We start from the raw sequence: 18,393 nt of genomic DNA on the forward strand, positions 1-18,393 counted from the left end.
CTGCACCCAGTGTGCTTCTGCGCGCGGGCCGCCATCTTGGAAGCGTATCCGTTCCGTACAGCGAAGGAAGAGGCCTCCTGCGGGTTTTTAGAGCGAGGCAGGGGTTGCCACAGAGCATGTGGGAGTGTGGCCCTGGACTAGGTGGGCTTCCGGGAGGAGGAAGGTATTGGAGATGGGGTCCCGAGCTCCATGTTATGTTTAGAAAAACCTAAATTGCCCCTCAGGAATCAGCACCACGCGGAGAGCAATTACCTGCTTGGAGAAACCACCAGGAATGTGGAGGGCCTGAAAGAAAAATGTCACCAAGGGAGAAGGACAAACGTCTTACGTACCAAGGCTGGATCCTGGGAGAAACCACCAGGAGACGAGGGGGGGAAAGTCAGGGTGCTACAATCCACTTTTCGGAGAATGGAGAGGTCTGCCCCTGGACAAAAACACTTGGCAACAGAGAAATGTCAGAACGGGCAATTAGCTGCAGGAAAGGTGGTACAGCCCTTAACGTGAGAAAGAACTGGGGGAAATAGGGTAGAACTCAGAGTAGTCCTATCCTTTCCAGAGAGATACAGCCATAGGAAGTTGTCACTTTCTAAAGGGCTGGTGGGGCGAATGGAGACTTGATAAATCCCCATTAATCTTCGTTAGCCTTCACCTTAACTACTGCAAGTAAAACAATAGTAGGCAGCAATAATAAAAAATAATAACGGTTTTTAAGATGGTCAACATGTGACTAAAAGCACTTAAGGAAAACTGCTATTTTTATTTGTAAATTAAAATCTAAGTAATAACAATGTCCTTACTATATAAATAAAGCCTTAAGTCCAGTCTGACTGCTCCCTTAGCTTCTCCTATATGGAAATTCTGGAGCAGCTAACACTCTCCCTGTTACCATAGCACAAGTCGTGTGCTGACGCACCGTGAGGCCACATAATACCAAAACGTCAGAGTTTGGAACAGAGAAAAGGTTACTGCAGGGCCGTGCAAGGAGATAGGTGGCTCATGCCTTTAAAAACACCCCAAACTCTCTAAAAGCTTTCAGCAAAGCCCTTTTATAGGATAGGTGAAGGAGGGGCATGCTTAGTTGTTGGAAGCTTCTTGGTGTCAGATCCTCTATTCTTGAGATGAGGTCAAAGTCAGGTAACGATGTTCCTGTAAATCTCCACCAAACAAATGTTACTCTCTGTTCTGACAAGAAAGGGAAAGGTCCCAAGGCACAACTTTCAGCCTTCGGGGTCCAGGCCTGGCTAAGAGAAGGGGGTCCCTGTGTGTGTGTGGGGGGGGAAATTACCCTGCCCTGGAGTGTTCGTCCAGCACCCAGTCTGGGTCCTCCCGCCAGTGCCCAGGCCTGGCTGAAAAGGCAGTTCTCAGTTGGTGGCTCCGTCAGGGCGAGCTCCTCAGACCCTGTCTAGCTGCTGTCATCGCTGAGGGAGCCAGGCCCCCAGGACCCAGCTGGCCCTCAGGCTCCTCAGGCCGCCCTAACAGTGGGGGTCAGGTCCCACAGACCGTCTCCCATGCAGACTGCCTGTGCCATTAGGTCGCAGAGGCAGGGACGCAGGAGAGGTTCGCCACCACCTCAGGGTCTGGGCCCGGCCAGTGGGTGGTCTTGGCAAGGGCTCTGGAGCCCTGTAGGACACAGCCCCAGCCTGTTCCCTGGGCCCCCAGCTCACCCGCCAGCTCGAGGCCGGATGAGCTGGAAGGCGCCCGGCAGAGGACCTGGATTTCCCTCTTTCCTCACTCTCCACCTGACGACCCCGACTCCCGCAACGTTTGGCTCAGTGCCCCTCTAATGGTCACCTGTGGACAGTTCCTTGCTTGGGGGAGGGGCCCACTGCGGCGCCGACCAGTGGCTGAGCAGGACCTCTTATGGTGCTCTAACCTTCTGCATTATTGGTCTCGGGGTAACTGTTGCCTGGTAACGGGGTGCGGGGTAACAGAGGGCTGCACACTTCAGCACTGTATTACATCCCCACCCCCATCCCCTGCTTTTGGGGGACTATGGGTGGGAGTTGTAAAGACAGTACTTAACAATACTGTATTGTATACTTGTAATTTGCTAAGAGAGTAGATCTTAAATATTCTTACCACACACACATTAAAAAAAAGGTAATTATGTGAGGTGATGGATGTGTTAACTAACCTTATCATGGAAATCATTTCTCAATATATCCATGTATCAAATCATCACGTTGTACATCTTAAATTTACACAATGTTATATGTCAATTATATCTCAATAAGGCTGGAAAAAATACATAAATTATCTGAATTATAATAACTCCTATATGGTTTACTTAATTTCAATCCCACCACCTGTGGCAGAGACAGCTACATGCTACCCAATATACTATCTTTTTTATCTTAAATAACAGAATTCAGATTTTAATTGAAGCAGCAATGTGCTCAGCTGAAGGATTATCCTGCCTCTCTTGAAGCTGGGTGTGTCCATGTGATTAAGTTTGGGTCCCTGAGATGGAAGCAAAAGTGTTGTGTACTACTTTCTGTGATATTTCCTGAGAAGACTGCTTGAAGAGAGGGGATCCAAGTGAGAGATCAACACTTTTTATCCTCTACAACCTTTTTCTTCCTTCTTCCTTCCCAGAATGCGTATGTGTTTGCTGTAGTGGCAGTAGGCATTTCAGATCATGAGGTGACCTTGAGGATGGAAAGGTCAAAGAAAAATTGCACTGAACAATCTAAACAGGCAAGGAAGACTTTATCCAGACTATTGCAATAGGGGTCGAGTCTATTCTAGTAGGAGAGAGAATGAACTCAACTCCAAATACAATAGGGACAGCTTGGGATTTATAGCCAATAGGCAGGTGGAGGGAGTCAGTGGATGGAAAATTACTAAGAGGAACTTGGTTAGGTATCAAGAGTTGGGGAGGTTCTTGTTAAACTGGTTTGGCAGTCGGCCAAGGACAGAAGGCCAAGGATAAGGTCTACCCCAGAAGAGGGCTCAGAGATTGTAACAAGGAAGAGTTGGACTACACGTTGGTTCTGTTTCTTTTGCTTTAATCTTTGCTTTCTGCTGCTTTTGTTCACTAAAAGGATACTGTCTGTGCATAATGGCCTGCCCTGGGGAACACTGCCTTTGTTCAGGGAAACATCCGGAACCTGTTCCACCTGTGGATGGCTACAAGAAAGAAGAAATTAACACATCCCCTCCCCGAGGCTGGCCATTCTGGCCATTCTGGGTGATATTTGCAAAACGTATGGCCTTTTTACTTTACTTCCTCCTCTCTGTGCTATAAAAGAAACTGGCACCCAAACCCCAATAAGATGGTTATTTTGAGACTTTAGTCTGCCACGGGCCTAAAATAGTAATTCTATGTTTAAAATTTTGAGTTCTGTCAAACAGATTTCTAAAAAAACTGCCCCACTTGACATACTCACCAGCAGTGTATAAGGTTTCCAACTTTTCCATGTCCTTGCCAACACTTGCTATTATCTTCTTTATTATAGCCATCCTAGTGGGTGTGAAGTGGTGAGGTTTTATTCTTAATAGCAAAAATTTTTTGAGACAATCTCGATGTTTATCACTGGGATTTTGGTTAAATAAATGATAGCAAATCCATACAACAGAATACTATGAAACTAAAAATTTGTGATCCAGACTTATAGTTACAAACAAGAAAAGTTGTCCATGATACAGTAAAGTATGCACATTGCAAACCTGCAATTTTCTCTAGTTGGTACAAGTTTGCATTTTCTTATATTTTACTAAGTATTTATTAATTTTAAAAGTAAAAAAGAATAATGCTATAGTATTTCCGTAAAGAACAGGGATTTACTTCTACCAAATTAACTGATGGTAAAAAAGAACAGAATTTTTTTTTGCGGGCAGAGAGGAAAGAGGTAAAAGCTAACAAACCAGAGGAACAGGAAACTTGACTCTGAAAAGTTAATCTGTTTAAGAATAAATGCTTAAAGCACTAGTCCATAATAATGGTAAAAGAAGAATTAGTCTATAAATGTTGCTTGATAAGAAGGCAATTTGTTTTATTTTGCTTTTTTTTTGGCTGCGCTGGGTCTTCGTTGCTGTGCCCCGAGGCAGTGGGATCTTAGTTCCCCGACCAGGGATCGAACTCGTGTCCCCTGCATTGGAAGACGGATTCTTAACCACTGGACCACCAGGGAAGTCCCAAGAAGGCAATTTGGACTAACCTCATACCGTATGCTATTTCAAGAAAATAATTTATTAAAATTAACTTTCAAACAAATGTGACCATGTTCTAATAAAAATAGAGAATGGCTGGTGAGAGTATCTGAGCACATATGCTAAAAACTTCGTTTTTTTCAACATGTTTTTTCAAGTTGATAATAAAAGTAAATCCTTGGATAAATGCTTAATGATTATGAAAAACCCATGACCATCCTCTGCTGCAGCTGTAGAGAACATCAATAGCCTTTTAAGCCATAAAACAGTCTTGGCCATTGTTAGTTTTCACAAGTGAGTCCTAAAGGACATTGGATCTTACCTTCTGAGATCATTGCTATATCCTCTGGATGTTACCTATAACCGCTAAAACGTTTATGTTTCTGATTCACTGCTTTAATAATGTTATGCCCTGATAATTATAGTTCCATTCATTCTCTTTAAGCTCTTCTCCCAGAGGCAGGGAGATAAAATAATATTTTAGTTCATAGAAGACTACACTGTTGCAACAGAAAAGCCTAAATTAAATGGAACATGCTTACCACTCATTTGCCTTATCAACAGAAAAGTTATTACAAGCACTAATATTGAGGATTACATAAGTGTAGATATGCATAAGTGTGGGTATACAACTAGACTGAGTTGTGGTTGAAATAATTCATCTTTATAAATTGATTCTTGTAAACCTCAGACAATAGTGCAAATTATATAAATCTATAGAGTTATAGTTACACTATCTATGTATCTAAGTTTTAAAGTGCCATTTTCTTTGATATATTCTTATATCAACAATGACTGTGTTCTTTACTGTGATATCCTAAATATATTTTCAAAAATTTCTAATTATCTTTGGGATGTTAGACTAATACAATATTGAGTTCTAGAGAAATTAAAATTCAGAGAGAGGAGATAGTTACCACAAAGACCTCAGCTGCCAGGCCTCCCTGGTGGCTCAGTGGTTGAGAGTCCGCCTGCCGATGCAGGGGACATGGGTTCGTGCCCCGGTCTGGGAGGATCCCACATGCTGTGGAGCGGCTGGATCCATGAGCCATGAGCCATGAGCCATGGCCGCAGAGCCTGCGCGCCTGGAGCCTGTGCTCCGCAACGGGAGAGGCCACAACCGTGAGAGGCCCGCGTACCAAAAAAAAAAAAAACACCTCAGCTGTGTCAGTACTTATTTATTTCTATCTATGTATAACTCTACAACCGTGATGGTAAAATAAATATTTACAAATACAAAAATTCAATAAGATGAATTTATTATTAAAAACTAGAGTTTTAAAGCTTTAATTACATTGTCATTGAAACATTGTTTGTACTTAAAAACTTATTTGTAGTGTCTGGAATATGCTTTAAAAATACTACAGAAAAAAAAATTCAGACAGGACTAGTTGAAACAAGGTTGGCAAAAGTTTGATAACTGTTAAAGCTGAATGGTACATGGGTTGGGTGGGTGAGAGGGGGATGTTCATACTATTCAGTCTAATTTTGTGTATGTCTAAAAATGTTTAAGATAAAAAGTAAATGTTTAAGATAAAAAGTAAAAATGTTTAAGATAAAAAGTATGTTATGTTGCTTGATAAGAAGGCAATTTATTTGTAATAAATGTTTTGTTTGGCTAGATTATATATGGACATGTGTGGAAGACATGGCTGTCTCACCAGAGTGTGAATTTCTGTCTCAAAAGCCTGCTATTATTCACACAGTCTCTTTTTAGGTCTTGGGGCTCTTCATGTCTATAAGCAACTGAAAAACCAAGATTAGGCTCCAACAAGTACAGAAATTCTGTACTCTTGTCAGTTTCCTCACTTCTGTAGGAGCTAAAAAAATTGAATGGTCCCTGGGTTGCCTTCAACACAGCTAAGGCTGCAGCCATTTGTCATTCTCAGTTATTTTTCCTTGTATTCTTGTCAATTGATCAGTATTCTCTGGGATTTTATTTATTGACTTTTTTTTAAATGTTTCTTTTCTCCAAGGCTAGATTCCAAATCCATAAACTTTGGGGTCTGACAGGGCATCTTTCCACCAGACCATCTTTATTGCTTCCCAGGTGACCACTTGATAACCCCAAAGTCTTGCTCCCTCACCTTCTTGGTATAGCTCAAGAGGTAAGAAAAAAAAAAAGAACGCTGAGAATTTATCAGGCATGATTGATGAGTTCCAAAAAGTTCAAGGTGGTTAAGGGCTGTCCTAATTGTCCCCACAATGTGGGGAAAAGCTGTTGAAAATGAGAAAAGTTTATCCTTTCTATGTGGGAGCCCTTTTTAAAAATTACATTGTTAATTCATTTGACTCTTCAGATATTCTGTAAACCTTTTCAGGATGGTGGAAGGGTTAAAATGACGACTGGCAACAAAAAGACGTCCAAATACTAGATTTGATGCTGATGAATCTCTAGAGTTTTACAAACTTTTTATTTTTAGTCATCTGAGTGTGGGTGAGATACTGCCTCATTTTGGTTTTGATTTGCATTTTCCTAATACAAATAACACCTAACGGTGTTGAGCATCTTTTAATGTGGTGATTGGTCATTTGCATGTTTGACTATTCAAATACTTTGACCATTTAAAAATTGGGGTTATTTGTTTTTTTATTGAGTTGTAACTATTCTTCATATATCATGAATAAAAATTACTTATCAGATATATGATTTGAAAATATTTTCTGTGGGTTGTCTTTTCACTTTCTTACTGGTGTCCTTTGAAGTACAATATTGTTTGAGTTTGATGAAATCAATTTACCTGTTTTTGTTTGTCATGTGTGCTTTTGGCTGCATATAAAAGAAGCCATGTACAACCCAAAGGTTACAAAGATTTAGTCCTATGTTTTCTTCTGGGAGTTTTATAGATTTAGCTCTGACATTTCGATCTATGATCCATGATCCATTTGAGTCCATTTTTATACATGGTGTGAGGTAAAAGTCTTCATTCTTTTGTGTGTGCCTATCCAGTTGTCCCAGCATCATTTGTTGAAAAGACTATTCTTTCCCCCATTAAATTGTTTTGGCACTCTTGTTGAAAAATCAGTTGACTGTAAATATAAGGGCTTGTTTCTGCATTCTCAATGCTAGATGTCTATATTTTGTGCCAAGAATATGCTGTCTTGATTACTGTAGCTTTGTAGTAAGTTTTGAAATCAGAAAATGTGAGTCCTTCAACTTTGTTTTGCTTTTCTGGGTCCCTTTCAATCCATAGGAATGTTAGGGTCAGCTTATCAAATCTTACCAAAATCAGGCTGGGATTTTGATAATGTGCTGAATTTGTATGTCAGTTTGGGGAGTATTGCTTTCTTAACAATATTCAATCTTCCAATATATCAATATGGGAAAGCTTTCTCATTTTAAGGTCTTCTTTAATTTCCTTCAACTAAGTTTTAAAGTTTCTAGTAAACATCATCTTGCACTTCTTCTACTAAGTTTATCCGTAACTAGTTTTTGAATAAAATGAAATTGTATTCTTAATTTCATTTTTGGATTGTTCATTGTTTGCATATAGAAACACAATTGATTTTTGAATATTGATCGTGTAACCTGAAACCTTGGTGCCTTCACTTGTGTGGATCCCTTAAGATTCTCTATGAATAAGACCATGGCATCTGTGAACAGAGTTTTACTTCTTCCTTCCCAATCTGGATTCGTTTTATTTCTTTTTCTTGCCTAATTGCCCTGTCTAAAATCGCCAGTACAACGTTGAGTAGAAATGGGGAGAGTGGGGGCTTCCCTGGTGGCGCAGTGGTTGAGAGTCCGCCTGCCGATGCAGGTGACACGGGTTCATGCCCCGGTCCGGGAAGATCCCACATGCCGCAGAGTGGCTGGGCCCGTGAGCCATGGCCGCTGAGCCTGCGCGTCCGGAGCCTGTGCTCCGCAACAGGAGAGGCCATAACAGTGAGAGGCCGCATACTGCAAAAAAAAAAAAAAGAAAGAAAGAAAGAAAGAAATGCGGAGAATGGACATTCTTGAATAGGCTTGTTCCTGATTGTCTTAGTCCTTTTGGACTGCTATAACAAAAATACCATAGACTGGGTGACCCAAACAGCAAACATTTATTTCTCACAGTTCTGGAAGCTGGGAAGTCCAAGATTAAGGTGCTGTCAAATTCCATATCTGGTGAGAGCCCACTTCCTGGTTCACAGACAGCTATCTTCTTGCTGTGTCCTCACATGGTAGGGGGGCAAGGGAGATCCCTGAAGTCTCTTTCTTAAGGGCACCAATCCCATTCATGATGGTTCTATTCTCATAATCTAATTAACCCTAAAGGACCCACCTCCACATACCACCACACGAGGATTAGGTTTCAACACATGAATTCTGGGGGGACACATTCAATGTATCGCACTTAGCACAAGAGAAAAATTTCTGCCCTTTACCATCAACTATGATGTTAGCTGTGCATTTTTCACAGGTGTCATTATTAGTTTGAAGAAGTTCTCTTCTATTCCCAGTTTGTTGAGTTGTTTTGTTTTTTATCATGAAATGTTATTGGGTTTATCAAATGCTTTTCTGGATCTACTGAGATGATCGTATGGCTTTTGTTTTTATTCTGTTAATATGATGTATTATTTTGATTGGTCTTCATATATTGGACCATCATTGTATTCCTGGAATAAATGCTAGTTGGTTATTTATGGCATATAACCTTTTACAAATTAATTTATTTTATTTTTTAAATTTTATTTTTGGCTGTGTTGGGTCTTTGTTGCTGCACGCAGGCTTTTCTCTAGTTGCAGCGAGTGGGGGCTACTCTTCGTTGTGGTGCACGGGCTTCTCATTGCGTTGGCTTCTCTTGTTGTAGAGCACAGGCTCTAGGTGAGTGGGCTTCAGTAGTTGTGGCATGAGGGCTCTAGAGCACAGGCTCTGTAGTTGTGGCACATGGGCTTAGTTGCTCCATGGCATGTGGGATCTTCCCAGACCAGGGCTCGAACCTGTGTCCCCTGCATTGGCAGGCAGATTCTTAGCCACTGTGGAACCAGGGAAGCCCTATGGCATATAATCTTTTTTATATGTTGCTAGATTCCATTTACTAGTAATTTTTGAGAATTTTTGTGTCTGTCTTCATAAAGTATATTTGCCTCTAGTTTTCTTTTCTCCTAATTTCTTTGTCTGATTTTGGCATCAGGGTGATACTGGCTTCAAAGAATTAGTTGAGAAGTGTTCAATAGCTTTTGAGCATTTATTTTGTATAAACTAATCCACACGTTTTCCCTGATCCATATGATGTTCATGAGAAAAAGATACTTTTATCAAGATTTTTGATGATGTTGTGCATAGAACACAAGTCATTTGCTCAAGGTCACAAATAGTTAATTTTCAGAACTGGGATTTGAATCTCAGGCCTGTCATAATCTGAAGCATACAATCTTCCTAACAAGCCATTTTATCTCACATTTTACTCTGTTCCCCACAGTTCTTTTCTTCCCTCACCTCTGTAATTGCTGCATCCATACTTTTCTTTCTTGTCTAAGAATTTCTCCTGCAAACTTTGCTCCATCAGGTCCTACTCATTCTATCTACTTCCTCCATCTTCTTCCACTCATAACATTTTAATGTCTTTTTTATTCATTTGTTTTGTTTTTAGCTATTTTTACATATTAATCATCATCCTGTTTATTCTACTAAAATAAACCACCCTATCCTTTATATTACTGTCCCTGGCTCTCAAGTCACCCTAATTCACATCCTCATTTTAGAGTGACCCTAAATTATATCTATACCTGAATTGCAGCTTGTGAACAAAAATAATTGGCATTCACTCTCTTGATTATCCTTTTGGCTTTGTTCCACTGATTTCTGGTGCTAAATATTATTGAGTAGAAACTTGACACTAATCTAAGTTTCTCTCCTTTAAGCAACTGTAGGTTTTCTCTGATACTGGAGTCTTCTTCTAGCTTACAGACCAATAACTTCAGTCAAAACTGAGACATATTTTAGTTTTCTGGATCAATTTCCCTTAAACTTGACTCCTGATCTTGGCACATGGCTTCCATCTGTTACTCTGCTTGCCCTCTACTCTCTTCATGGCAGTTCCCTCTCCAAAGTTTATCTTTCAAGATAAGCACCTAGTCTTCCTGAAATGATTTTTCCCCCTATGTCTGGAGTCTTCTCTAATAGGATTTACTAGCTCCTAAGCATCACTCTCACTTCTGTTCACCAGTCCTCATTCTTCAGCGTGCTTTTACCTAATATCAACTGTATTGGGAAGTGCTCATGTGTATTTTGGAGTTCATGGGCTTTTCCTTTCTCCAAACTTCACAGAAACTGGAGTTTTCTGTTTTGGTCCCTTTTTGTGACTTTTAATTGTTTCCAAGAGGTGAAAGGGATAAGATTCATATCTAAGGGCTTCCCTGGTGGCGCAGTGGTTGAGAGTCCGCCTGCCGATGCAGGGGACGCGGGTTCATGCCCCAGTACGGGAAGATCCCACATGCCGCGGAGTGGCTGGGCCCGTGAGCCATGGCCGCTGAGGCTGCGCGTCCGGAGCCTGTGCTCCCTAATGGGAGAGACCACAACAGTGAGAGGCCCGCATACCGCAAAAAAAAAAAAAAATCATATCTAAGCTGTTGCACTATGTAATGAACCCTTCCTCCCCCTCCCTCCCGCCCCCCCGAGTTTGGGGAGTCAGGGATCAAACCATGGAAGACTGGAGAGGAATAAAATATAACTCTAAACTCTGCAAAGGGAGGTAGAAATTTGTGAAAGGAAAATCAAAATGGAGTCGGTATTATGAAGAGAGCTCTCTAAAACGTAGCTGGGAGGCCATGGAGGAAGTATGACATGCATGCCTCAGCCTAGATGGAATCTCAACTTCCAGAAACTCAAGATGCTTGGAAGACACTTCCCCTAAAATAACTCAGTGACAGCCTATCCCTTAAGGACAAATATTTCCTTCCCTGCGGTTAGAGTTAATCATAATTCCTTCCAGACAACTTTAATAACTTTGTGGGGTTTGCCTTCATAAGCCCCTGACTCTCTTCTGGAACACTCTTTCGGTTTTACCCAAATCTGTCTCCAGAAGTGCAATTCCTAACACCCCACCAAATAAACTCTTTTCTTATTTGCAGCCTTCTGCGTTTTCTTGGAAGACAAACTGTACCCATGAAAACAAGATCCCTAAGGCATGGAAGGGTGTGGGGTCCACAGCCATACAAGGAACAGAGATATGATTTATAAAACACAAGTTTGAAACTGTGTCAGACGAATTGGTTTGCTTTTCCAAAAGGCAAATAAAACTGATGGTACCAGAACATGCACCCTGAAGTACCACTGTTTTCCAGATGAAGAAAATGAGGTAACTCATCCAATTTCACCTATGGACTTAACACAGTGGGGCCATCATCAGAGTCAACACTACCATCCCCAGCAAACACACTGCTGGACGCTCCTGATAACCCGTCCCCATCAGCCCCATTCCAGGCTGTCTGATTACTCTCCTTTAGTTTCCCTGGTGCGGTTCGGGTCTGAGACCCCTAGGTTACCGCTGCCCGATCAGCATAGGTCCCACACCACGGTAATCCACGGAGGAAGGCAAAAATGACGCCTTCCTCAGTGCGGAATATTCTCAGAGTGAGCTACAACTCTTAGAATAGTCCTGGCCGCCACTCTGTCCTTCACTGCGGAAAGCTCTGTGCAAGCAGCCAACCAAGACAATCTTCTCACGTGGGCGAGCGCCTCACCATTCCAGCGCTAGACTACATTTCCCAGAAGCTCTTGCGGCTCCAATCAACTTCCGGCGCGAATCCAGCGACATTTTTCTATTTCTCAGGGAATTTATGGCTCCCTGAGATTGGCCGGGCCCTAGGAGGAAGCTTGTCTCCGGGGTGTGGGGACTGTATCTGGATCTCCAGCCTCCTGGCAGCAATTCCGAGAGGCGAGAAGAAGTGTGGCTTGGCCCAGGCTGTGCAGAAAATCCGAGGGTCGAGTGACATCTTGTTCGAGCGGATCCGACTCCGGACTACATTTCCCAGACACCCTGGCGGGTATAGGGCTGACCCTTCACTCGCCTGCGGGACCCTAGGCCTCCGGGGAAGGGGAAGTGCAAGGTGAGCAGCCTAGGTCCCGGGGGCTCGACTAGGTTCCGGAGGTGCACCCCTAGTAGTCTGAAGGGACGGTCCAGGCGGGTCCGGAGTCTCGGGCCTGTATGATTTGATAAGACTGGGGGAGGGTGAAGTGTGGGATTCCATGTGTGCGATTGTGACCTTATGTGACTGTGCGCGCTCTGTGCGCGTGTGATTGTATATCCCTGTGGTGGGTGTGTCACTGTGACTGACCATGCGCGCAGAGCTCTGTGTGCAGGTGTGACTGTGGATATCCTCGTTGTGGTGTGTGACTGTGAAAGTGTGCGGCTCTGTGTGTGTAGGTGTGACTGTGCCTCCGTAGTGGGACTGAGATTGTGTGTGTCCATACAACTTTGTATCATTGTGTGTGTTGGGGCGGTGGGGAGTGCTGACAATCTGTGATTATGTTGCTATGGCTGTGTTATCAGAGGGCTGTGTGTGATTGTGGTTTTATGAATGTTAGCAGTACTAAGTGTACTGATGTCTGACTGTGTGAGGATGTGTGAGTGTGATCATGTAACTTTTTGTGGCACTGAGTGTGCGGTTGGAGGGTGCCTGTAATTGTGCCAGGCTAACAGTGTGTATGTCCCAGTGGTTGATGTGTTAGGTCAGGACAGATTTTGGTCGTGGGCCGCAGACTTCTCCCCTTCTGAAACCAGGAATGCTCAGGACAGCCTAGACTCCTCTGACCTTTCTCCATCCTTCCTCTCCATGGGTGGCAGGTGTGGGTCCAGGGTAACCTCTGATCTGATCAGTCTGAGCCACGAGAAGGGCCTGGCATTTCATGATTCCCTTCTCCTTCCTCAGCTCTGCTTTTCTCAGAGAGGTCCCCAGAGGAGAAGGAGGAATGGCTGTTGACCAAGCCAAATACAAGGTGCGCTGGGGTTTCCTTGTTGCTTTATAAGTACCCTGGTGCACCTATGCATGCTTTCCTAGGGTATAAACATACCAATGGAATTGCTGGGCCATAAGATACGTGTGTATTTTCAAATTTCCTAGATAATGCCGGACTGATTTTCAATATGGTTGTACCAGTTAAATTCTTACCAGCAGATTATAAGCATAGTCATCCTGTATTCTAATACTTGGTCACTTGGTATTTTAATTTTTGATGACTCTTCTCATATATCACGTGGTTTTAAAAGTATAACATACATTCCAAAAAGTACAGAAATGAAAGTATATGACTTGATGAATTTTAGAAAATGAGCATATTTGCTTAACCAGAGCTCAAATCAGATCAGGAAGTAGAACATTACCAGCATTCTAGAAGCCCGATTCTTGTTCCATCCACTCACTATCCACCTCTCCCAAAGATAACAATTATTCTGTTTTCTATAGCCATAGATTAATTTTACCTGTTCTTGAATTTTATATAAGTAGAATCACACAATATCCACTCTTTTGTGCTTAACTTCTTTTTATTCATCATTACATTTTACATGTAATATGAATGTACTACTTAATAATATTATGTAGTATGAATATGTGAGACTCATCCATGTTGCTTCATGTAGTATAGGTCATTTATTATTGTTGTTGCTTAAAATTCCATTGTATGAACATACCACAATTTATTTATCCTTTCCATTATCTATTGGTATTTAAGCTGTTTTCAGATTGAACCTATTATGAGCAAGGCTGCTATGAACATTCTTGCACATGTCTTTTGGTGCACATATGAATGCATTTCTGTTGGGTATATCCCTAGGAGTGAAATTTCTGTGGCATAGGTTATGCAAATATTCAGCTTTAATATATACTGACAGTTTTTCTAAATAGTTGTATCAATTTACACTCCTGACTCACTCTCATTGTATGGGAATTAGACTGTGGGAAAAGAAGCTTTACTAGAGATAAAGAACAATCGTTCATAATAAAAAGGTTAGACTACTAGTAAGATATTACAGTTCTAAATACATAGACCTTCATAAAATGACTTCAAGTATATTTGACGGAAGTAAAAGAAGTAGTAGACAAATCACAATCATAGTGGGGGATTTTTAGCACTTGTTTCAATAGCTGATAGAATAATCAGTAGAAACTGAGTAAAGCTATGTAATATTTGGGCAGTGTGATTGACAAACTTGACTTAAATGATATATGTAGAACAGTGTACCTTACAACTACAGTATATATCCTTTTCAGATGCATATGAGACATTTATCCAAATTGATCATGTGCTGGACCATAAAAGAAATCTCAGTAACTTTCAAAGGATTGAAATAATACTGTATGTTTTCTGTCCACAGTGGAATTCAGCAGAAGTCAATAACAGAATGATATTTAGAAATATCCCAATGTTTGGGATTTAAGCAATTGTATTTATAAATAACTGGTGAATCAAAGAAGAAATTGCAATGGAAATTAAAAATATTTTGAACTGAAAGATAATGAAAATATAACATCAAAATGTGAGGTGTTGCTAAAGCTAAACCTAAAGAAAATATATAGTTGTAAATGCATACTCTAGTAAAGAAGAATGTTGAAAAATTAATGATCTATGTTTTCATCTAAAGAAGTTAAGGAAATAAAACTGAATACTAAATTAAACCCAAAGAAAACAAAAAATAATAAGAATAAGAGCTCAATATAAATTTATGTATATTGAAATATAAAGTAAATATATAATTGAGAAAATTAATAACTCCAAAAGTTTATTTTGGGGAATCAATAAAAATTGATAAACCTCTATAAAAACTTAAAGAAAAAAGGGGAGATAAGACACAAATTACCAAATTAGATATGAGGAAAGAAAAAACACTACAGGATAGATTTAAAGCTGAGCTCCCAGTTTTTGGTCAGTACCTGGGACTAGGTTGTACAGTATAAGAGCATTAGAACCTGAGCTGGTGATCATTAAGCTGAGTACCTTTTCAACTTCATCAGACATGTTGATTTCTGTTTTTAGTATAGATTTTTAATTTTGTAACTCAGTTTCTTTTTTTAAAAATTATTTATTTATTTTTGGCTGCATTGGCTCTTCGTTGCTGCACACAGGCTTTTCTCTAGTTGTGGCAAGTGGGGCTACTCTTTGTTGTGGTGTGCGGGCTTCTCATTGCAGTGGCTTCTCTTTGTAGATCGTGGGCTCTAGGTGCACGGGCTTCAGTAATTGTGACACGTGGGCTTAGTAGTTGTGGCTTGCGGGCTCAGTTGCTCCGTGGCATGTAGGATCTTCCTGGACCAGGGATCGAACCCGTGTCCTCTGCATTGGCAGGTGAATTCTTAACTACTGTGCCACCAGGGAAGTCCTGTGATTGACTCTTAATGGGGTTTCTTTTACAGGAGATGAAAATGTTCTAAAATTGGTTTGTGATGATATACTAAAAAACATTGAATTATATACTTTAAATGAGTAACTTACATGGTGTGTGAGGTATATCTCAATAAAAATTAGTGGATTAGAATCTAGATAAAACAATATTGTCTGTGACTTTATAATTGTTGAAGCCGTTTAGTGGGTACATGGAAGGTTTTTTATACTATTTAAATTCTACTTTTATGTATGTTTGGAAATTTCTGTATTAAAAAGTTAAAAAAAAACTAACCTAATACCTAATAGTGAAATACTAGAAGCCTTCATAGTAATATCAGGGAGAAGGCACTATCAACAGTATTATTTAACATTTTTTTCCCTAAATCTATTAGAAAAGCAGTACTCCATAGGAAACAACTAGAAAACAATTGCTTTGTTCTTTCCCATAACTTCTACTATCAAGCTTCTCTGTGGGCCATTTGATTTCTTGCCCATGGATAAGCTTTTCAGTCAGTGTTAGATAATAAACAGTGTCCATTTCACTGAACTAATCAATACCATAAACTTTAAAGAAAAAGTTTAACCTTCTGACTCCTTGAGCTAGGAGTTTGCAGTGAGATAGCTTTGATGATTGCTTCTCTTTCCTTTTCCTGAACTTTTTCTCCATCCCACTAGGTATTCTCAACTCCATATGGTAAGAGTATGTTTGATTTTGTACGAAGCTGCCAAGCTGTCTTCCAAAGTGGCTGTACCATTTTTCATTCTCACCAGCAATGAATGAGAGTTCCTGTTGCTCCACATCCTGGCCAGCATTTGGTGTTATCAGTGTTCTGGATTTTGGCCATTCTAATTGGTATGTAGTGGAGGGAGCTTTTATTAAGACATTAAAACATATTTTTAAATTATATAGAGAATGTGGTACTGGCAAAATAATAAAGAGATCACTGAATCAAAATAGAATCACAAATAAATCTAAACATGTATCATCTATGATAAGGGTAGCATTTAAATCAGTAGACAAAATACACTCCATAGTCATCTATTCTAAGGCTCACTTTTTTTCCTCATTTCAGCATACCTGAAATCAGGTTATATCTTAAATAGTTTCTTTCTTTCTTAGTGGCATATAAAATAATGGTGCATTTTATGTCTTATGAAATATTATTCGCATGTGTTTTAGGTGCACCAGGGTAGCCCTCTCTGGGAGGAAATGAAGTAGGATTCTTAACTCATTTCTTATACTAAAATAAAATTATAATTGCTAATCTTATTCCCTTGTCTTTTACCAAATAATATTATACCAAAATAAAATAATAATTGATTAAAGATTTAAATGTAACAAATGAAAGCATTAAAATTAAAAAAGAGAAATTTATATAAATATGTATAGGTAAGAAAGATCTTACCCCAGAGCTAGAAAAGTTGACATTTTGACTGTTTTGTGTGGGTAAAACACATAAGCAAAGTTTTTTGTTTGTTTGTTTTGTTTTTTAACAAATCAGAGCTAGAACATAAGGATGAGGAGTGCCTCAGTGTGGGTATGGGTGCAGGGGTGTGGTGGGGGAATTTGACTTTCTCAGGCTTGGGAAATGAGACTTGATTAGGGAAGCCTTTAGTCCTTCTAATTAGATTGAACTGTGTTCCTGGCCAAAAGCACCATTTAGGTGAGTCTGGCTTGGGGACCTGAGGGCTGCAGAGGAGGGATCTGCTCAGGGCAAGTCATAGCAGCGCTGTCTTGGGTTCAGAGCAACAACAGCACTGAGATGGGGCAAGGTCTTGCTTGAATCACTGGCTGAGACAGGAACCTGGGTTGCTTGGGTGAAGGAGAGGCAATAGGAGTCTGTGTTTCTTTGGATCGACTAGCCAGGATCCATCTTACTGCAGCTAAAGCCTGGGGTTTCTGGAGCTGAGATAGGAGGGGGATTTATTCCATACTCCCACTCACTAGAGTTATATCCTAAGACCAAGGAAAGTAGAGGTAGTTTTGCCTGGAGAGTCTGAAAACTGTAAAGCCAGTGTTGTTTCTAGAGCATTTCTTTGCTTCCCCAGGCCTGCCTTCTCAGAACACTATCCTTTTCCAGGAGAACAGCCCCAAGGAGGAGTGATCATCTCCTGTAATACTGAAAGCCATGGCCCAGGTGAGTTAGTTGATGCTCTTTCTTACCTTCCTGACATTCAGTTCTTTCTAAGAAAAAAAAAATTTTTTTTTTAAAGGGCATGTGAGCATTTGCTTTCTTTCTCCTGACATTTCTGGCTATGAGGGTTCCTTCAGGTCCTGGTCCCTGTTTCCTCTCATTCTAGTCAGATAATCCTATTATCATTTCTAAGTGCTCCTCTTCTTTTGACTCAGTTTTAATATTTTCATTCAGTAAATAATTGAGCATCTCTTTTCTCAGCCCTTTCCCAGGGACTATGATGGAGAAGAAATGCATTTTTCTTAAAGGAAACAAGAGTAGATTTGTAGAATAAACTTGTCCTGTCTGGGCAGTGATTTGACAAGGTGGAGGTATGAGTTGCTTAGCTGAGACAAACATGGAAAAGCCAAGATTATCTCTACAGATCAGTACTCTCCAGTAAAATAGGACGGGAGGTGGTATTGGTAGCTCCAAATATTAGAGTGTTGCAAGGTCTCCTGGTTTATGGGGCTTGGAGGATTGTTGGGTTGGTAGCTGATACAGGCAGATCTCTATGACTCTTTTAGGGTATCCATGAAGAAGTCGAATTTAAGTTTGAACAGGAAGTGTGAGTCATGAGGAATTTCCAAATGAATCACCAATTCTCTTTATCTCAGAAATAAGGATAAGGATGATGGATGATTATAGTGAGTTCAGCCACTTCATAAATTGTTGAGATCAGAGGTCTCAGAAGAACCTTCTTTAGAAAGCTTTGTTATAATAAATTCCAGACACAGAAAAGTAGTCTTGTGAACTACCATATGC

General features: G+C 40.5%; 1 protein-coding gene across 4 annotated transcripts in view; it reads left to right on the top strand.

Annotated features, from left to right (window-relative positions):
* Positions 1–11,934: 11,934 nt before the first annotated feature.
* Positions 11,935–18,393, top strand: part of ZNF383 (zinc finger protein 383) — a 38,798-nt gene continuing 32,339 nt past the window's right edge. The window contains exons 1-2 of one of the 4 annotated variants that reach the window (XM_027078999.1): positions 11,935–12,183; positions 17,504–17,592. In XM_027078999.1, the coding sequence (XP_026934800.1) occupies positions 17,584–17,592 (9 nt within the window). In that variant the 5' untranslated portion in view covers positions 11,935–12,183; positions 17,504–17,583. Of the gene's footprint in view, positions 12,184–16,258; positions 16,308–17,503; positions 17,593–18,393 lie in introns of those variants that run through there. The other 3 variants (XM_027079001.1, XM_027079003.1, XM_027079000.1) reach the window with 3 other exon arrangements.

The sequence above is a fragment of the Aethalodelphis obliquidens genome, unplaced genomic scaffold (genome assembly GCF_003676395.1).
Source record: "Aethalodelphis obliquidens isolate GAN/ISIS:26980383/991018 unplaced genomic scaffold, ASM367639v1 scaffold43, whole genome shotgun sequence".
Classification (NCBI taxonomy): Eukaryota; Metazoa; Chordata; class Mammalia; order Artiodactyla; family Delphinidae; genus Aethalodelphis; species Aethalodelphis obliquidens.